This window comes from Porcisia hertigi, chromosome 14, assembly GCF_017918235.1.
Source record: "Porcisia hertigi strain C119 chromosome 14, whole genome shotgun sequence".
Taxonomy (NCBI): domain Eukaryota; phylum Euglenozoa; class Kinetoplastea; order Trypanosomatida; family Trypanosomatidae; genus Porcisia; species Porcisia hertigi.
Genome location: NC_090573.1, coordinates 189633 through 210611, shown reverse-complemented (window position 1 = coordinate 210611; position 20979 = coordinate 189633). Strand labels below are relative to the sequence as shown.

At 52.1% G+C, this 20979-nt stretch overlaps 6 protein-coding genes across 6 annotated transcripts; all 6 read left to right on the top strand.

The window, feature by feature from the left end:
* Positions 1-1831: 1831 nt before the first annotated feature.
* Positions 1832-2731, top strand: JKF63_06713 (uncharacterized protein; the record flags this gene model as incomplete). Its single annotated transcript, XM_067902662.1, has 1 exon — positions 1832-2731. One exon carries the CDS (start codon positions 1832-1834, stop codon positions 2729-2731), a length of 900 nt encoding a protein of 299 aa, XP_067758555.1.
* A 3625-nt stretch (positions 2732-6356) lies between these two features.
* JKF63_06712 (uncharacterized protein) lies at positions 6357-7556 on the top strand (the record flags this gene model as incomplete). The annotated part of the gene is made up of 1 exon (XM_067902661.1): positions 6357-7556. One exon carries the CDS (start codon positions 6357-6359, stop codon positions 7236-7238), a length of 882 nt encoding a protein of 293 aa, XP_067758554.1. The 3' UTR covers positions 7239-7556.
* Positions 7557-9636: 2080 nt separating this feature from the next.
* JKF63_06711 (uncharacterized protein) lies at positions 9637-10491 on the top strand (the record flags this gene model as incomplete). The annotated part of the gene is made up of 1 exon (XM_067902660.1): positions 9637-10491. One exon carries the CDS (start codon positions 9637-9639, stop codon positions 10489-10491), a length of 855 nt encoding a protein of 284 aa, XP_067758553.1.
* A 2045-nt stretch (positions 10492-12536) lies between these two features.
* On the top strand, positions 12537-13394 carry JKF63_06710 (uncharacterized protein; the record flags this gene model as incomplete). The annotated part of the gene is made up of 1 exon (XM_067902659.1): positions 12537-13394. One exon carries the CDS (start codon positions 12537-12539, stop codon positions 13392-13394), a length of 858 nt encoding a protein of 285 aa, XP_067758552.1.
* Positions 13395-16694: 3300 nt separating this feature from the next.
* Positions 16695-17549, top strand: JKF63_06709 (uncharacterized protein; the record flags this gene model as incomplete). Its single annotated transcript, XM_067902658.1, has 1 exon — positions 16695-17549. One exon carries the CDS (start codon positions 16695-16697, stop codon positions 17547-17549), a length of 855 nt encoding a protein of 284 aa, XP_067758551.1.
* Positions 17550-19937: 2388 nt separating this feature from the next.
* On the top strand, positions 19938-20855 carry JKF63_06708 (uncharacterized protein; the record flags this gene model as incomplete). The annotated part of the gene is made up of 1 exon (XM_067902657.1): positions 19938-20855. The coding sequence occupies one exon, from the start codon at positions 19938-19940 to the stop codon at positions 20853-20855; it is 918 nt and encodes a 305-aa protein (XP_067758550.1).
* Between the last annotated feature and the right edge of the window lie 124 nt (positions 20856-20979).

Below are 20979 nucleotides of genomic sequence, written 5' to 3'. Positions count from 1 at the left end.
AGCTCACTACTTAACGTGCTTTGGTTTGTTTTTTCTTGTGTGGTTACTGCATGAAGCTCGATCCCTATTACGTGTGTACATCTGTACATGTGTATATATATATCTATATATCTATATATATATCTATCTATTCAAGTCAATACAGATGCATGTCTGCATTATATATTTTTTACTGTTTTTTGACATTCTCTCTCTCTCTGTGTGTACACATGTGTATATATCTGCTAAAGTTGAGCGGTAGCCTCTCGCTCTGCCCCTTCCCTCTTCCCCCTACCTCTTCCTCCCCCCCCTTTCTCCATCCTCGACGAGGTCACAGTCCTCACACTTGATCACCGGCTTCTTTTCGTTTTTTTTTTGGGGGGAGGGAGGGGTGTTGTCCCCCTTCATCTTCGTTTTACACATGTGCAAATGTGACGCGGCTTTGATTTTCTCGCTTTAAATTAGTTTTCCTCTTTTTTTTTCAAGGGATGGCGTTTACTTATTCCCAACCGCTCTCCCCACCCTCCCCCCCCTCCCCACCTCCTCCTCCTCCTTCTCCTCTGTGTTGGAGCGGGGAGGGGGGGGGGGCAGAGGGAGGGGAGGGGGGTAGAGCGGGCATTGTTGTCACGTGCGTATGTAGGCGTTCATGAGCGAATGTGGGCTGGATAAGCCCCACCCCACCTCAAAAACAAAAAGGACGGCCACGCCCCGCACTGTGTGTGTGTGTGTCTAAGAGTGACGAGCTTTTTTGTGTGTGGGGTGAGTGTGTTTTGCGACTCAAGGTGTGAGTCAGGGTGGTGTCATGAGAGGCGGAAGAACGGCGGCGCTTCCCGTGGCGCGATCTGCGTTCCCCGTTCACTCTCCCCCTTCCACTTCACCCGACCCCCAACGTGAAAAGTGATGTGTGTATTGCATATGCCGCATCCCCTTAGCAAGAAGATGTCTATTGGCTGGACAGTGTGGCTGTCTCGTTGCCCGGTAGCCGTGGCTCTCGCCTCCCCCCCCCCTGCTGTCACCTCTAAGGAGCGTGAAATACGGTTTTTTTTCTCTTTTTGTGGCTACGCGCCCCACGTATGCATGAAGGAAGAGCATCACATTAAATACACCGCTCCCTCTCCTCCTCTTCCCCCCCCCTCCCCCCCCGACCAACACTCCACAGCATTTCACTTACACTCTCTCATGTGTCCTCACTCGGGAAGCACAACCGCACATACATAAACCGAGGTGAAGCACACTACACAGACGCACTTGTGCTGACTCAAGACGGGCTCTTGTCTGTGTGTTTTTTTTTTGTGTGTGTGTGTCTGTCTGTCCATCTCGTCTGTCCTCTCTCATCCCTCTTCCCTCTTTGTTCCCCTCCCCTTTAATTCTCAATCACACACAGACTCATACATATATATATTCATATATTACAAAAAAAACGTTTCCTCTGTCTGTCTTGCGCACATCTCGCCGCCACACACACACACACACACACACTCGCACGCACACGCACCGAACGAAAGGAAAAAGGGGGACAACATCCGTGCAGTTCATTTTATTTATTTTTGTGGTTTTTGTGGTTTTCTTCGCCTCGTTTTGCTTTTCTTCTGTTTTCCGTAGCGCACATACTTTGCTCGTCTGCGTGTGTGCGTCAGTGCTTACGTACCTCTTACACTGTACTTACACACACCACACACACCACACTACACGACATCCTCACTCTCACGTACCCGTTGTGTTTTGATTTTTAATTCGCGACTTGCCCTCCACCCTCCACCCTCCCCCCCCCCTTACCGCCACCAACCACCACCTCCACACATTTCCACCTTGTAAGCCATCGCCACCAGTCGACGCAGGAGGAAAAGAGAAGATGCTGCAGATACTTGAATCTTTCAAGGGGGATGACATCTGCGCGTGGATGGGCGAGCACCTCGAGGTGCCAGTGATAGCTGTGACACTTTATCTGGTGATGGTGTTGTACATTCCTGGCACCTGCATGAACATGCGCGAGCCGTACAATCTGCGTCAGCTAAACAGAGCATGGAACCTGCTGCTGACCATCTTTTCTTTCTCTGGTGCCTACTATTGCCTCCCACAGCTGTACCGCACCCTCTTGATGCCGGAGTTCACTCTGCGGGACTACACCACCGGTAGCGATGTCACGTGGAAAGGGGGGATTTATAACACACTTTGTCTTTGGAACACCAACATTTTTTTCGACGGCCCCGTCGGCGCCTTCGTGTGTTTGTTCGTCCTGAGTAAAATCCCAGAGATGCTCGACACTGCCTTCCTCGTCTTCCAGAAGAAACCCGTCATCTTTCTGCACTGGTACCACCACGTGACGGTCATGCTCTACTGCTGGCACGCGTACATGTACAAGATCTCCGGAGGCCTTGTATTCGCAAGCATGAACTATGGTGTGCACTCAATCATGTACCTTTATTATTTTATTTGCTCTTGTGGCTACCGCAAGCTGGTACGCCCGCTGGCGCCGCTCATCACCTTCCTCCAGATTGCACAGATGGTGATTGGGATGCTGGTAGAAGTGGTGACGCTGTACCACATCCACTTCTCTGGCAAGGGGTGTCGCTCGAACGCCACGAATGCACGACTGGGGCTCATGATGTACGTCTCCTACTTCGTTCTCTTCAGCAAGCTCTTCTACGACAACTACCTAAAGCCGGCGTCACCGCGGTCATCTGTAGCGCGGCGGAGCGGTCCTGCCCCTGATGTAAACGGGCAGACGGTGGTAAGGAAGAAGGGCCAATGAGGAGTACAAGCCACGTCTTTTCGCCTCCGAAGCCCCTTCCCCTCCCTCCTCCCTTGGTGAACCTGAACGCTGTCGCGCTTGTGGAGTTGTACACCACAACTGGAATGCTGGCGCTCACCCTGGCCTCCCCTCCCCCCCCCCTCTCTCGGTCTCGCTCCGTTGCTCTTCACGTTGTACGGACGTGTGTGCCTTCTCGTCTCTGCGTGTCGTCCTCCTTGGGTTTGTCTTTGCATACTGTGAAGAGGTCCCTGTGCGCAACCTTCTCCCACCTCCTTCGGGCTCCTTGCCGGTGCAGGCTACCGAGAGTTGAGACGCGAGGAGCCCCCCTTTATATATATATATTGGCCTGCGCCCCCGGAGAGACACCCCGCATGCATAACTTGCCTCTCCCCTACCCGACTCCTCCCCCCCCCAAAAAAAAAAAAACACGCACACTCCTTCAAGGCGTTGTGGGTTGGCGGTGTGAATGTGCTCGAAAAGGTATATATATATTTCTATATTATATTATATTATATTATATTATATATTATATAGGTGGAGTGGAGCTGTACTAGTCCGATCCTTTCATCCTGGATTTCATACAAGGGAAGAATGAAGAAGGGGGCGAGTGGGTGGTGGCGGGTGTTGGAGGACGGCAGGCCATTTTCAAAAAGAAACAGAAAGTGCAGTTAGTCGACACTCGAGGCGTGGGGGGGAGGGGGGGGGCGGGGGCACACCCTTACACAGCCTTGCATAAAATGTGGTGTGAGTGTGAGAGAATGTAGAACTGTAAAGACCGTCGAGCTCCAACCCTCGCCTTTTCTCGCAAGGGGCATCTGTTGTTGTTTGTTTGTTTGTTTGTTTGTTTTTTGTGTAATTGTCTACGCTTATTTGTATTCCCCGGTCCAATCGAGCATCCTTCACGATAAGGACGCCAACGACGGCACCCCGCCCCCCCCCCTCTCTCTCTCGTCTGTGTGTGTGTGTGTGTGTGTGTGTGTGTGTGTGCGTGCGCCATAGTGTCTGACGACACATCTAAGCAGTTCTATCAAGTGGCATCCAGAACCTGGGTTGTAGAGAAACCATGAAAAGTCCCTCTACCTCCCTCACCCTCTCCCTCGCTCCCCCCACCCCCCCCCCCAAAGAAACAAAAATAAAAACGCTGCCAAAGTGTCGAGTCACATCTGATTGTGCCAGAGTCACGGGTCTATCACGAGGCGGGGTCAGTGCGGTTGTTGGCGGTCAGGTGTTGCATGGTCGACGCATCAGAACGATCTGGTACGGTTTACACGTCTGTACCATTCCTGGGGTGGAGAGAGTGTCACTGTGACTCCAAGATGTCTCACGCCAGCCCTCACCTCCCACTCCCGGGGGGGGGGGGGGCGAGCTGCCCCAGGCGGTGTACCGTGTGACGACCGGCGTAATGGGGAGTGGGCAGGTTTGGAGTGACCTGTGATGCGGACGCTGCGGAATGTAGGAGGCCAAGTTGGGGGATGCACAGATGGCAACATGCGCATTGCCCCAACTGGTGCCTGCTGCTGCGTCGGGTTTGAATTCAGAGGACGTTGTATCACGGAGTGGACAAATTGGGGAGGGAAGACAACCTATATATATATATATATTTGTTCGGCATGCCTCTGTCTGCTTGAATCCTTGAACCTTTTTTTTTTGGTGGTGGGGGAATGGGGGGGGGGGAAGGGAGAGAGGAGACTTATAAGTGGTGAGTAGAGTCATTGATGCAGGCTTTGTATACCAGCAGCACCTGATTTGGTACACAACTGTGATGTTCTCTTCTTTTTGGTTTTCCTCTTCCTCTTTTAACAGTTTATTATAATAGATGATATTGTGTATGTGTGTGTGTGTGGAGGGGGGGAGTGTGTATGTGTGTGTGTGTGTGTGTGCTCATGCGCTAAAGAACACAGAAGGCAGGGGAAGACGGGAGCTGCCAGCCAGGCAGGCAGCCCCCCCCCTCCCCATTCACCTGCAGCAGCCTCATTCCTGCTGCAGTCAGAGCATGCTGAGTCACCCCCGAGCAAACACAGAGAAGGAGAGATGCAAAAAGAAAGTGCTTGCGCCGGTGGGTACAACAGCGCCATGTTTTGTATACCCACCTCTCTTTCTCGAAGTGGCTTCGTTTGGAGAGAATCGGGGGGGGGGGGCTTGATAAGGGGAAGCACGAAGAATACGTTGACAACCGGGAAGGGGCTCAGGGCGTCGCGAATCGTTCGAGTGCTGCCGTTGGACTGATAATGTGGCTCTTCTTTTCACCCCTGTATTGTGTGTGGTCGGAGCCCCCTTCCATGCTGGGCCCTCATCTTCCCCTCCCCTCCCCCTCTCTCCGCACCTCTCCAAATCTGCAGAAGCTGGGAGGGGCGGCGGTGAAAGTAGTAGATGAAGGAGACTGCAAATACTTCTGGTGACGTGCACCACCATCGTGCCGCCGAGCCTCCTCACTCCTTTTTTGTTCTCATTTAACGACACGATTCCCGGTCTTGCCTCCACATCGCCAAAAACGTTCTCCCATCATGATGCATTGCTCTGGTTAATTTCGTGGTGTTCTTTCCTTTTTTTCTTGAGGGTGGGGGGTTGGAGGATAAGACGCAGCCCCCACCCCATCCCCCTCCCCCCTGTCCCGAGAGAGTGTGCGTGTCTTGGGGGGAGGCTGCGTTTTAATCTCCCGTCCCCTGCAGAGCTTCGTAGGGTTTTTCTTTTTTTTTACACGAGTGTGTGTGTGTGTGTGGTGTTTATGACTTTTTTATCTGTCGTACATCCCTTGTCTTTTTCTGGTCGCTCCTTCGAGCCCCCACGCCCCCCCCTCCTCCACTTTATGTGCATGTCTGTGTTTCTCGGTAAGAAAATATTTTTATAATTGTATTTGTGTGCGTGAGCGCGGGGCGACGACGGCTGGTGGCTCATCGACTCAAGGCTCTCTGCAGCACTTGGGGAACCCGCCAATGTGGCAGTGCCTCTGTTATCGATTGACGTACTCAAAAATAGGAACATGGGGCATTGAATGGCACACAGTTTTTCCACACACGTCTTCTTCTTTTTAGCCCCCTCCCCTCCCCTCCCCCCCTTCATCGACAGCCATACCGGGAAGACGTCACAGAGCTGAGAGAACGGAGGGGAGGCTCGATCATTCCACTACGCTGCACTCTTCCCCCTCTCCCGCTCTCCTCCCCACTTTGAAACCTCTCAAATCACTGCCCTTGATCACCCCGCTCTCTCTCTTTCTATATTCATACACTTTTTGTCTCATGAATCCCCATTAACGCGCCCCCTTACTGGTGAACCCCACTCACACACATATATATATATATATACATGCATGTCCACAAGCGCGCATTTTGTTCGACCTTGTGTATCCCCCTCGATAAAAACATATATATATATATATCGTTTCTCAGCCCCGCCATCAGCGTCTCCTCAGGCTCCTCGTTTGCTCTCTCCATATTGAGTTCCTCGTGAAGCAATCACCACCACAAGAGCAAAAAAAAAGGTCATTGCCACTCTTGAAGTGTTGTGTCCGTTTGGTCTCCCGGTGTAAGCGCTGTCATATCTGAGCCGCCCTCGATCTCCGTCCTTCCTTCCCTCCCGCCCTTTCTTTTTCCTGTCGTTCCTTTTTTCTGAGTAGAGAAGAAAAAGGATGTTCCCCTTTGAAGAGTACGTGAGCGGTCACGTTGTCCAGGAATACCTGCGGGACAACGTCGACTACGTCTGTTATCTGGCGTTCGCCTACATGGGTATGGTGCGCTACGGCCCGAGTATCGCCAAGGCCGTCTTGGGCGACAGCCCCGCCCCGCCCGCGGCCGCGGATGGAAAACGCGCCAAGCCGCCCGCGGATCCGCAGTGGTTGCGGCTCAGTATGATTGCATGGAATTTTCTCTTGTCGGGCTTCTCCATCTGCGGCGCCATCGTCTTGGTGCCGGCGCTGCTCTCATCCATTCAAAAGAATGGCCTGAGGAGTACGGTGTGCGACTACCGCGACGAGCTCGTGTACACCTCCCCATGCGGCTTCTGGTCCGCCATGTTTGTCCTAAGCAAAATCCCAGAGCTCGTCGACACCTTCTGGCTGATTGTGCAGAAGAAGAAGACACCGCCGTTCCTGCACTGGTACCACCACGTGTCGGTTCTTCTGTTCGCCTGGTCGAGCTACGCCGTGGGCAGCTCGACGATGTCCGCCTTCGCCACCATGAATATATTTGTGCACTCGATCATGTACCTGTACTTCGCTCTGTGCGCATGTGGTATCAAAAAAGTGCTGCGCCCCATCGCACCCCTGATCACCTCGCTGCAGATTCTGCAGATGGTCGGCGGTACCACGCTCACCTTCTACTCGTACGCAGTGAACATGCCTTTCTACAACGCTGGCGTTGAGGACATCCACAAGCTGCCGTGTGCGGTTTCAAAGTCGGCCGCCCGATTTGGCGCCCTCATGTACCTGTCCTACTTATACCTCTTTTGTCAGCTGTACATAAACTCGTACATCAAGGGCCCCGCTCGTGCCGCTGCAAAGAAGTCCGAGTAATAAAAAAAAAGTGAGGATTCATTAAATGAGGCGGGGGAGGGGCAGGGAGGGGGGGGAGGGGGGTTAAGGACAACATATACCACAGAGCCTTTGTGTGTGTGTGTGTGTGTGTCTGTGTGTTTCTGAGAGGACATGCAGCGTCCCCTCCCCCCCCCCTCCCTACCCATATATATTTATTTTTTTTATCTCCCCCTTGTTTTTGCATTCCTCTCAAAGTCGTCAAGTAAAACTGATGATACACGCATAGTGGATGGGCCGAGGGGGAGAGAGAGGGAACCAACGCCCGTCCTGCTCTCCCCCGTCCATTCCTCCCTTTGACCAACACTCTTATTATTATTCGTACTTTGTTGGTCACGCAGCCCCCCCCCCTCCCTCCCTCCCTCCCTCCTCCCCCAAATCCCCAACCCGATCTCCGGCTCAGAGAAAAACATCATCACAGACATGTGGCAAAAAATAAAGAAAAAACAAAGGACTCTCACACGGGGAGAGGCTGTCGCACATCATACACACACGCACACACACTTTCCTCGGAAAGCTTTTTTTTTGGAGGAAAGAGGGTAGGGGAGGGGAGGGGGAGTAGACACTCTTGCATATTGTGTACACCCCAGAGTACGCGGGCGACGAAGGGGAGGGAGGGAGGGAGAGAGACTGGAGCAATGGATGAAGCATGTACCCATAGTCTTGAGCTTTCTACCCAGGCTGAGATACTAGAAGTAGAGTATCGAAATCAACCTGCGGTGATGCACACATATATATATATATTGTTGTTTGTTTTGTTTTTTGTCACGTGGATAAGTAAATGGAGAAGAAGAGAGCGGGGGAGGGGCTCAAGAACAGCAAATCAAGCAAGCAACAGGGAGGGGAGAAGATGAGGGGAAAAAAAATGATACCCAGCTGCAGTAGTCCGTAAGGCAATAATAGTTTTATCTTTTTCTTTCTTTTCAATGTGGTGTTTACTTGAAAAAGACTGTGTTCGCCCCCACTCGCATGAAAAAAAAAACGGCCACACAAGTTGGAGGCCGTTTTTTATTATTTCCTTTCACACACACACACAAACACCCACTCGATTTGCACACTATAAGCGCGTGACCCCCCCCTCTCTTCCTCCTTAACCCCCCCCCCCCCCCCTCACTCGTTTTCTGTCTCCCCCTCCTCCACACCCATCTTTTTTTTTCCCCATATCAAGGATGGTGGTCATGGATACAGGCAGGTTAGTGAGTGCCATCTATAGCACACTCTAGAATTTTATATTGCCCCCGCCCATTAAGAAATAAATAATGAAAAATCTTGAGTGTGTGTGCGGGACACGGTGGGGAGGAGGAGGGAGGGAAGGAGGGAGGGCGGACTTTGTGAGAGACTTTTCCCCGTTCGCCTTTTTAATTTATTGTCACACTTTTTTCTATCGGTGTGTGTTTTTGTGTGCATTTGCGTTTTGTAGAAAAAAAAACAGCAAAAATTTTTTCAATGCGGTCTTCAATTTGTTTTTCTTCTTCTTTGAGGGGGGGGGGTCGGTTTTTGTGTTAACACGTGCTGCGCCATTCACACGCTCCTCACCCTCGTGCTCCTTCGTGTTGCCGTCTTCTCGACCGAGCTGTTCAGATCTCTTTTTGGTGATTGGTGAGGAGAACGAAGAATGTCGCACTCCCCCTGTGGAGTGGAAGCACCTGCACGCATAGAGTTGGTCTACTTTTTTCACCGGTCGCGTTGTGCACTTCCGTTCGAATCTCTCGGTGATGCTTTGCACGGGAAAGCGAGAGGCAAGAAAAGACACACACACACACAAAAAAAAGAAAGGAGTCTAATGTAGACGCATAATTTAGGGGTGTGGTGTTGTCCCTGTACGTGTGCGTGAGTGTACGTTGGTGTCTATCCGTGTGCATGAGCTCATAAGATGCATGACAAGATCAAGAGGAAGACAACCAAAAAAAAAAAGAGAGAGATCCCCCAACAGCAAGTACCGTTCGGTGGTACGTCTCTCGTTCTCCTCACTTCAAACAATGTATCACCTCTTCCTCGACCACCTGTTCCACATATTTATATATTTATATTTTTGTATCGTTTTTCGATATGTTTGTGAAACCCAAAGCTGGCCCTCCTGTTCTTGGGTGTCCTTGTGCCACCACCACCACCACCACCACCGCAGCTGACGTCGACACTTCGCCCACATCGCATCTGCCTTTTCTTTTGGGTGTGTGTGTGTGCGCGCGCTTGAGCCTTTTCTTTTGGTTTTCTCCCCCCCCCCCCCCTTCCTGGGCTACTCATTTTTTCCCCTATTTATTTATTTAAAGCGTTTTGCCCTTCCCCACTGTGTACAAACACCTCAACACTCCTCTCCCTCATCCCTTCCCTTACAACAAGTCGTCCCATTCGATATTTGAAAAAAAGAGAGAGCGAGAGAATGGAGGCCCTCGACAACTTCCTCATGGCTCACTTTAACGGCTACGCCGTACAGAAGTGGCTGGCAAACAACGTGGACATCGGTGTGTACATCGCCGCTGCATACCTCACCTTTGTCTTCAAGGGCCCACTGCTGGTGGACTTTCTCTTTCGTGGAAGCCCACCCACAAAGCTGATCAAGATGTGTTGGACCGTGTGGAACATCGGTCTCGCTGTCTTCTCCATGTATGGTGTCTACCACGTAACGCCCCTCTTTATCGGTAACCTGATCAAGTATGGTCAGAAGGACACGCTTTGCCGCTTCCGCGAGGACGAGTTCTTCACGGGCAAAAACGGCGTTGCCATGGGGTTGTTCTCCTTGTCGAAGCTGCCCGAGTTCGGGGACACATTCTTCCTGATCATGGGCGGCAAACGCAAGCTTCCGTTCCTCTCCTGGTTCCATCACGTCACCATCTTTCTCTACGCGTGGATGGCGTACCAGCAGGCCTCGAGTATCTGGATCGTGCTGGCCTCCATCAACTACTTTGTGCACGCTATCATGTACACGTACTTCGCCCTCGCCGAGGCCGGCTTCAAGAGCCTGGTGAAGCCGTTTGCCATGTACATCACGCTGTTGCAAATCACACAGATGGTGGTGGGTCTCTACTTTACGTTTGCCTTCATAGGCTTCCACAAGGCGGACCCGAAAGGCTGCAATGGCTCGACGATGGCGCTTGCGCGCGGCCAGTGCATGATATACTTCTTCAACCTGTACCTCTTCTCGGAGATGTTTGTCAAAGGCTACGTGCTGCCGCGCAAGGCGCCCGCTGGGAACTCCGAGGCCGCTTCCATTTCTGCTGGAAAGAAGCGTAACTAATACAAAAGCTGCGGCCGCGTAGTCTGTGTGTGTGTGTATGGGGGGAGGGGGGAGGCGAAAAAGAAAGCAATCCGCACAAAGCAGTCATGAGAACAAGCAGTATACAGTAGAGCGTTATATCCCTTCGATTTTTTTTTGTATGTGTATCTGCCATGCCTTTAAGGATGCTGTGGCGCACTGCCCCTCCCCTGCCTCTCATTGCAGCTTCCCCGGCTTTCTCTCCCCCCCCCTCCCCCGCCCACCCACAGGGGGCGGGCGCGTGGGGGGGGGGGCGGCGGGTAGCGCGAGTGATTTGTGTGTGTGTGTGTGTGTGTGTGTGTGTGCGTGCGTGTGTGTGTGAGTTTTTTTTTATTTGCTCTCAATTGTTTGCTTCGGCTTCGCCTCTCCTTGTATTTCTCTTAACGCGTGCAGGAAGTGTAAGGAAGATGGAAGGGGGGAGGGGGAGAGGGGATATGCGGATGGTTCATGACGCACACTTTATTCTGCCGCCACCCCCCACCCCCTCTCTCTCGCTCTCGCTCCCTCCCCCCAAAAAAAAAAAGTGTGGATTATTTTATTTTTACTTCTTTAGGTTCCTTCTTTCATGGCCGGCTGGACACGATCCCAAGGCTTTGATCACTCCGTAACGAAGGAAACAAAGCCAAATGTGCTTTCTGGGCGTTCCCCCCCCCCCTCCCTCCCCACCACCACCACACACTTCACTATCCCCTCCCCCCATTGTGGAACTCACTTGCGGTGGCAGCGGTTTGTGGCCTGAACACCCCACTCTTACCTCCCCTCCCCCCGCTCCCGCCCCGTTGCCGCCGTCGTTGTTATGACTGCCGCCAGTTCAGAGGAAGCGAGCAGCAAATTTTTCATGGCAGTGAAAATGTAAAGGAACAAGGACTCTTCGCGTAGGCTCTGGTGTGGGTGCGCGTGTTGTAAAGTTTCTTTGTGTGTCTGTGTGTATGTGTGTGTGCGTGTGTGTGGCGGCTCTGTTTTGGGTGTTGTGCCCGTGTGCACAGTGAAGCCGCCTTTACTTAGTATTTGTGCTTCCTTTTACCGTCACAGAATATGACACTGCCCCAGTCGTGAAGTGCAGTGTGCCCCACACACGAGACAGGGGGGCCCCTAGTGGAGGTCCAGGGAAACTGCGGGTACGCTACAAGAGAAAAATATATATGTATGTGTGTGGCATTGCCTGGCCACAAAATAAGTGTCGATGCTGGCTGGTGTGTATGAAGCGAGCATGGCTCGTGTCCTGGGGATTGAGGGGGAGGGGAGGGGGGGGGCTACTCGTGCGCTTGTTCAATACGCGGGCTGAACAAGGGGGCGAAGAGGGTGTGAGAGAGAGTTCTAGGGTGGCTATGGGGAAAGAAGTCAAATCCATGGGTGCCCTTGAGCACACCAGTTTGTGTGTGGTGGTGAGGGCTTGTACGCCCTCTCCCGCCCCCCCCCTTTCACTCTTGGGTTTTTTTTTCTCCACCTCGTACCACAAAACCCCTCGTATCACGGATTTGTGCGTCGGTGTGCGTGCGTGTGTTTGGCTGTTTGTTTGCAGACGTTGACATTGGCCCCGGCGTGTTGCCCCATCGCACTCGAAGTCACGCGACACGTGCAGACTCGTCTGTGGAGCACCCCTGGATGTCCCCCCCACACTCCCCCGTTCCACTTATTCCGCCATCTAATCCGCAGATCATCGCTTCCCCCTCCCCCACTCCCCCTTCCCCCCCCCTCTGAGAACCAACGCCCGTCTAAAGCCCCCTCCACGCACGCATTCAGTACTGCTCGTAACACCCAATAAGCTGCCAATCCCGCTCACCTTTTCCCCCCGTCAGCCAACACAAAACGATTAGCTGCTGTACTCGGCCTCACCTCTCTCCCGTCCACCTCGCACACACGCCACTGTCGCCTCCTCTACACTCACCAAGCCGAACCAGTTGATAGATTTGTGAACTCTGTGTGGGTGTGTGTGTATTTGTTTTTGGCTCTTGCTGCACGTACCAACACAGAACCGTCTAACTCAAACAACCCACCGGCACACACACATACATTCGGAAGCAATCATGCAGTGGGTCGACAACTGGGGCGCCAAGAACTACGACGGCTACGCCTTCAAGAAGTGGCTCCTCGACAACCATGACATTGCCATCTATGTCGCCGTTGGATATATCACCTTCGTCTTCCAGGCACCCAAGCTAGTCTCCAAGTACTTGAACCTGCCCGCCAATGCCAAGAACAGCGCCCTCGTCCCAGTGATTAATAAGACCTGGGCTGTGTGGAACATATTGTTGTCGGCATTCGCCTTCTACGGCACCACCCGCGTGGTCCCGCCTCTTCTGTACAACCTCAAGACGTACGGTCTACATGACACCCTCTGCACGTTCCGCCCAGATGAGTTTTACACGTCCGACGTCGGTGTGGCGCTTGGCCTCTTCACCATCTCCAAGGTGCCCGAGTTTGGGGACACCTTCTTCCTGGTTCTGAAGGGCACGAAGCTGCGGTTTCTCTCCTGGTTCCACCACACCGCCATGTTTCTCTACGTGTGGCTCTCATATGAGACCGGCAGCAGCACGCTTATTTGTGCCGCTGCCATGAATTACTTCGTGCACACCATCATGTACTTCTACTTCTTCCTGTCGGAGGCCGGCTTCAAGAACCTGGCTCGCCCGTTTGCCATGTACATCACGATGCTGCAGCTGGTGCAGATGGTCGGGGTGATGTTCGTGTCCGCCTACGTCATCGCCCAGAAATACATCCTGGCTGGCAAGGGCATCACAGACGGCATGGAGGGGTCGTGCTCCGGCACCACCATGGCGACGGCCCGTCTGCAGCTCGGCATCTATACAGCGTTCCTATATCTCTTCGGCGAGATGTTCATGAATAATCACGTGCGCCCGCGCGTCGCTAAGAAGGCGGACTGAGCGCTTCTGCTGCTGCCGCACAGCCCCCCCCCCCTCCCCCTCCCTTCTCCTCCTACACCTTGCCACCCTTTCTATGCGAGCATGGCTTCTAATCGTCACTCTGATCGCTGGGCAACACCGTCTGTTGCACCGGTCTGCTAATCTCTCTCTCTCGCACAGGGGGTTGGCTGTGGTGGTGATTATCACCCCCCCCCGTTATGGATCTCTGGACGGATGAGGAAAAGAGAGGGAGAGGGGGAGGAAGAAAGGGGGGGAGTCTGGGGCAATTCGGGCAAAGGACTGTAGGAGGACAGACAGACGGCTCGCGAGATGGCAGCGTGCCTCCACAAGCGGGTGGTTCGGGTCATACGTGAGCCTCTATCCTTTGCTCGTGCATATACAGGTGGATGTGCGCGTGTATGTGTGGGTGTGTGCGTCTCTTTCCCTGCCTCCTGCTGCTTCCTGCTGTGGTTGTGCGCCTACATGGCCTCTCGTGCGCCAGGTGTGTCTTCTGCTTATCGGTGCATGATGGTGTGCGCGGGAGGAAAAGGCTGATGGCGCTGCCAAGTTATGGAAATCGAGGAGCAGCATAGAGTAACATCAGCAACACGAAAGCGGTGTGGTGTCGAGGCCGGGGAGGGGGTGGGGTGGGAGGAGAGCCCCACCTCTCCCCACCCCACATACTCACACTTTTCTCTGGGGAGCACTAACGCAGTGTCACACACGCGCGCACTCGCACCCAACTATGCTCCTTACCTCGTTACGGTTGCACCTTCATCGGAAGACACTGTACTCCCCCGTCATCACCACCTCTCGACCTCACTTTGAAGCACACACACACACACACACGGGCATGCTCTATTGCACAAGATGGTGCGCAGTGCCTGAGTGTTGGTGTGAGAGCGGTGTCAGCAGTGGTGGCAACGTGTGTACATGTCACTCCTAGGGCTATACCCTCCTCCTCCTCAATATATATATATATATATATAAGGGAACCACAACAACAGAGGAACACTGCATATCCCGCTTGGGTCAACTATATTTCTTCTCTTGCTGCTGTTGTTGGTCTCTTCACTGGGCTTTCAACTATAAACGTATATTTATATTTATATATTTATATATATTTTTTGTATGTGTGTATGTACCCTACAAGGCGATCACACCCGTACCTAATTTTACTCTTTTGTTTTTTTTGTATCTCCCCCTTTCCCCCTTTTCTTTTTTAATATCTTTTGTAGTTGATCGATTTTTTTCTCCTCTTCCTCCTTCTCCTTCCACCTTCCTCCCCTCTCTCTGCCCTGCCCTGCCCTTGCCCCTACACACACACGCACACACCTGCAGGGGAAGAAAAAAAAGGAGGGGAAAAGACGCTGGAACCGTGAAGTGCACCTCAGAGATGATGTGGTGTTATCTGGATGAGGGGGAAGTAACGTATATATATATTTGTTTAGATATGATCTACATGTATTACATTCTAATACATGTGTTTATATGCATCTAATGAAAAGAGGACACGTCACAAGAGGACGGTAATGTCACACACCCCTCCCCCCCCTCAAAAAAAAAAGAAAGACACGTTCATAAATCGTGTCAAGGGCTGATAGGGAAAGGGGAAAACACAACACAAAAGAAGAAGCGCTTTGGTGATGGGGTGGTGTTGTCTTTCTTTTATGCATCATGTTTTTTTTCTTTCTTTGTGTGTGTGTGTGTGTGTGTGTGGAGGGGTGGGGTAATAAATCCAGGGTTGGAGTGATATAACCCATCGCTGCAAATGTATCCACTCCCTCTAACACGCATCGGATGCATAGGCCCCGTTCTCTTCAAGTGTTGCCTTTTTTTGTCAAGCTTGGTAGCTCTTTTCTTTCCCCTCACTGAGAGCAATAGTACTTTGAATATATATATATATATATATATCTAGTAGTGTGCGTGTATGAGTATCTTTGCCTCTTCTGCCCCAACGCCCGGCTCCTCGCTCGTCTTTTTTTTTTCGAGGTCACACATGTTGTTGTTTGTTGTTTGCTGTTGTGTTTTTTTTTTTATTATTATTTTCCCCCTTTTTTGTTTTTATCGCTTTTTACTTGCCCTTTCTGAAGACTCGTACAGGCTAGCGAGGCACGTTCTTCGTCTACCCTTGCACGAGTCAAAACACGTCACACACACACATACGTGCGCTCTCTCTCTCACACACGCACGCGCGCACACACAGTAATACATGTACTAGCTGTGTTTCACATTTTCTTTCCTCTCTTTTCCCCCTCCAGTTTTCGTGTGTGTGTGTGTGTTGTTGTCTCATCCCTTTTTCATTCAAGGTTGTTTTGTTTTTTCACCTTTTGCCGGGGAAGTGTTTCATCTCAGGGGATGTCTCTTCGTTTGTCTCTGTGGAGGCTCGTATGATCGCCTCTCTCTCTCTCTCTTTGTTTCCCCCTTTTGTTTGTTTGTGTGTGTGTGTGTGTGCGTGCGTGCGTTTGTATTTATGTGCGTACTCAGCGTTTTTTTTTCTCTAGTGGGAATGTGCACACGGGGTAGATATCCATATGAGAAGGTTGGAGAATGGGGTGGGGTGGGCTACGCCCACGCACACCCACTCACCAACACACGTGATACACACGCACAGACACGGACACAGAGAGAAGCCGGTGCATATGACACAGACGTAGATCCACGCGTCAATCAATCACAAAGAGTATCAAGAAAAGGCAAGGACAAACAAATCATCACAACCCCCCCCCCCCAAATATATATAAATATATATATATATTATTAATAATACCACTTCAAACGATGGATGGTGTCTTTCGTTACTGGTGGAGCTCCACCACCACCGGTGTGGGGTGTGAGTGTGTTGTCTGATGGTTCCGATAGCTTTGTGGTACGGTATCCACACTGCGGTCGATGCGGCAGCTGAGGGACTTCAGCGACACACGCGCCATGCCTGGACTCTCGCTGCACATGAACGCCCTTAGGGTACACTGGGGGAATACAGCCCCACCACTCCACTCCACTCCTTCGCTCTCCTCCCGCCTTCTGGTGTGACTGCCTTTACCGTATGGGCGCGTCATGAGCACGAGTAAAAAAAAAAGAGAGAACGTCTGCCCCCCCCTTCCCCCCTCCCTCTCATTCACCCACCACCACCACCAACTACACACTCATTTTAACGCAAGGTACTGCAGCTCACTCACTCAAACGTTACTCAGTTGCCCCACACACCCCCAGCTAACCAAAACGCCCGCTTCACAGTACACGCACGCACACAGCCCTCTTTTTCTCTTGCATACATATATACATAAATTTTGAAACAGTCATTACCTTCACCGAGGCAAGATGCAGTGGCTGGACAACTACGGTGACCATCACTACGATGGTCACGCCGTTCAGAAGTGGTTGTCAGAAAACGTGGATGTGTGTGTGTACATTGCTGGCGCCTATCTTGCCTTCGTCTTCACCGGCCCAAAAATCATGAATGCCCTCTTCCATGGCAAGCCCCCGCTGAGTGTCATCAAAATGGCGTGGGCGCTATGGAACGTTGGACTCTCAGTCTTCTCTCTCTACGGCTGGCTGCGCGTCGGGCCGCCGCTGGTGCAGCACCTGATGAATGACGGGCTGCACGACACGTTCTGCACCTTCCGCGAGGAGGAGTTCTACACCACACGAGTCGGCTTCGCCATGGGCATGTTCGCGATCTCGAAGCTGCCAGAGTTCATCGACACTGTCTTTCTGCTGATGAAAGGCGTGAAGCTGAGCTTCCTCTCCTGGTTCCACCACGTCACGACGTACCTGTTCGCCTGGTACAGCTACCAGCAAGGGTCAAGCATCTTTATCTACGCCGCGGCCATGAACTACTTTGTGCACTCCATCATGTACATGTACTTCGCCCTCGCCGAGGCCGGCTTCAAGAACCTGGTGAAGCCGTTTGCCATGTACATCACGCTGTTGCAAATCACGCAGATGATTGGTGGCCTCTTCGTGTCGGGCTACGCGATCTTTCAGAAGCTCACTGAAGACCCAAAGACTTCTAGCATCTGCCCCGGCGTGTCTCTTTCCATCGCCCGCACACAACTGGTGGTGTACATCTTCAACTTTTACCTCTTCTCCGAGATGTTTATTAAGGGGTACGTGCTGCCACGCAAGCCCGGTGCCGCCTCGGGCGGTGCTGCACGGTCGTCGACAAAAAAATAAGGCCTAATAAAAGGACTTTAGCGCACATTTGATCTTTACACACTCTGTTTTATGACATTTATTTTTTTCTTGGTTCCCTCTCACTTTCCCCCTCCCCCCTCCCCCACTCTCTACCCTCGTATCTACACCCATCAACAACAACTCTTCACCTGTGGATGTCTCTCTTGTAGTAAGTGGGTGGGGTACTCTCGTGTGTGTGTTTTTGTTTTTTCTTCTGTCCTCACACTTTTTTGATGCCTCATCTTCTTTCATCAAATGATCGCCCCTTCCTCCCCCCTTCCCCCTCCCCCCCCCTCATTCCTATGTTGTTGTTGTTGAACGTCTTCTGGGTGGACCAACATATAATATATATAATATATAATGGTGCGTGTATATATTATATGTATGTGTCGACTGATCAAAAACAAACAAGAAAAACGGGGGGAGGGAGGTGGTGGTGGAAGGGGGGATATCAAGAAGGGATGACCAAACCAAACGAAGAAAAAAAAAGGTGTAGTCGTATGACGAAGGCAAAACAAGTGAACCTAATGTTTTTATTTATTATTATATGATTCATGTGTGTTTTTATATATATGCGGGTGTGATGGATTTATATGTTTGCAGGTATAGAGGGAGGAAGGAAGGAAGAGGACGCATGACACAGCAAGGAATCGTTTCTGTTTTTTTTGTGTGTGTGTGTGTGCGTGTATTTGTTTTGTTTTGTGTTTGTTTTTTCCCCATTTTTGTTGTGTTGTCTTCGTGGTTGTGCATGTCTCCGATATCATTCTTCATCTACACGATAAGTTGAGGAAGTTCTAATCGACGTCCAGAACCGGAGACGGTGTGGTGGGATGAGCTGGTGCAAAATGTCTCAGGAGGGAAGCATAGATCCACAGCCGATGGGGGGGGGAGGAGGGGAGGGGAGGGGAAGTGGGGGGCATGGATGTACCGCCATGTCCAGACACCACATAACGCTCGTATACTTCGCTCTGGCTCTCCCCTTCCCTCCCTACTCCCCCCCCCCTATCGACATTGTGGTACTGATATCCTCTTGTTCAATATATATATATATTCTTTAGGCGAGGTGATGCCACACGATACGCATCGGGTCTGTGTGCAGTGGTGTGTGTGTGTGTGTTTGATGGCGCTTTAAACGAATCCAATCAATCTCCTCCGTTCTCTCCTCCGTTCTCCCCCCTTCCCCACCCCCACCCCCACCCCCATGGCACTTGTCCTTTGCGATGTCCGTACTGAACTATTCATGGGCGCATCGTCGGTGAACGTGGCTGTGTGAGGAAGTACGTACGCCGCAGGTCTGGGGCCTGCATCGCATTTTTCACCTTGCCTTTTTGGGGGAGGGGGAGGGGGAGGGGGGGTGTACGTGGTGTGCAGGTGCTCCGCCAGTGTCCGTCTGTGTGTGTGTGTGTGTGTGTGTCTATGAGAAAACTGGGAACACCTCGTCCTGCATGACTCAGTGTCTCCCCTCCGGCTCACATGGGTGATGCACAGCGAAGGGGGTACAGTGGTGTGTACGATGAAGTGAACAAATCCAATGAGGGATAAGAAAGCGGGGCGGAAGAAGGGGATGCTCTGGTTTCTAAGTAAAATAGAAAAGAAAATGGCACGAGGGGGCTATGACGGTGTGACGTCGATATAACGATTATTGTGTTGCGTGTCTCCCCCCTCAAAAAAAAGGCACACACACACACACATACAAGCAGAGACAAACGAAAAAAAAAATGTACTTGGTAGATAGGGAAACACAGAGGACAATCCTGGAACGCTCATTTCTCTTCAGATGCAAGCATTTGCATGTGTGTGTGTGTGTGCGTTGGTACTCGTCTGCGACCACCACAGGCGAGAGCGACGCGGGCACTCTCCACGAGAGTACACCTCTCTTCGTCTTTTTCAAGAAGGACAAAGTGTGTGTAGAGCAGAATCAGATAGGCGGAGAGGCCTGCGGTTGGGGCGGGGGGGGCGGGAGGTGATGTCCTTGACCCGGTGCTCACATTCCCATGAAAAACTGCAGTGCTGCTCAAAAAAGGACGAAAATTTGCTGGCGCCGTTGTAGCCACCACCTTTCCATCTCGCTTACACCCCCTCCTCTTTTTTTCATTCCCTATTTTATCCCACAGATGATCTCGTTGCCGCACATCACCGCGTCTCTCCCCTCACCCCCACCCACCCTCTCATCTGTGCCCCCTCGCTTCGTACACACCTCCTCCTTGGTGGCCTACATGGGTTAGCTCTCACATCCTCGCGGATTGATAACACGATACGTGGCGTTGAGTGATATTTACAAGGGGGGGGAGGAGGAAGAGAATCGAAACTCCTCCGCTCACTTTATCCCCCCCCCTCCCCTCCCCTTCCCCACAACCCTTTTTTATTATTATTCACACACGTGCCGACATGATGCCTCACCTCACAGATTACGTGGTCAACTTCGATGGATACCCGCTCCAGGCGTACCTGCTCGAAAATATCGATGTAGTCGGATACATTGCATCCACCTATCTTGTGATGGTGAGTAAGGGCGACCGAGTTCTGCGCTGGTGGAACAAGCGTGAGCCGCAGGCCGCCAGTGCCCTGCCAGAACAAAACGGTGTCCAAAGAGAGAGGATGGCAGCGCTCAAGTCGTGCTACGTTGCGGCCTCTACTTATCATCTCATTGTGTGCATCGCGTGCACTGCCGCGTCATGCGTGCTGGTACCCGCCATGGCGCAGTCTATCTTGACCAAGTCTTTCTTTGAGACTTTGTGCCTTTGGGATGACCATCGTATCTACAAAGGCTACGTTGGCTTCGCCATGTGCGTCACGGTGATGGTGAAGGTAGTGGAGCAGCTGGACACGTTCTTCCTGATTCTGCGCGACTACATCGTCGGCATGCCGGCACAGGACAGTCAAATGCGTCGTGTGCAGCCCTCGCACTGGTGGTTTCACGTACTCATCGCCCTTTACTTCTGGCACACCTTCAGTATTGGCACGAGCTGCTTCACCATGATCGCCACCGTCGCGATGGTCACGTCTGCCGTCCGCAACGCCGTCTACGTGCGCCAGGATACCGCGCAGGCCCGCGGCAACACCACCGCAGCCGGCAGTATAAACATCACTGTCCTGGCACTGGACATGATGGAGTGGATTGGCTGCAGCGCCATCTCCGTGTACTCCAGCTACATGAACTACACAAACGAGCGCGGGTGCATGACGACCCAGGCAAATGTTCGCATGGCCCTCGTCATGTACGTGACAGCAATCGCACTGCGCTTACGCGAGTTAAGCAAGGACGCCAAGTCTCCGACTGTTCGTGAACCCAAAAAGACTCGGTAGGCCCCCCCCTCTCCCTCCCTCCCTCCCACAAACGAATCTCGACCCTCTTTTTTCCCCTCTGGGTCTTTGATACTTCCATCATCACCTGCGCACTCGTATGTCCACGGAGGCCCAACCACACACA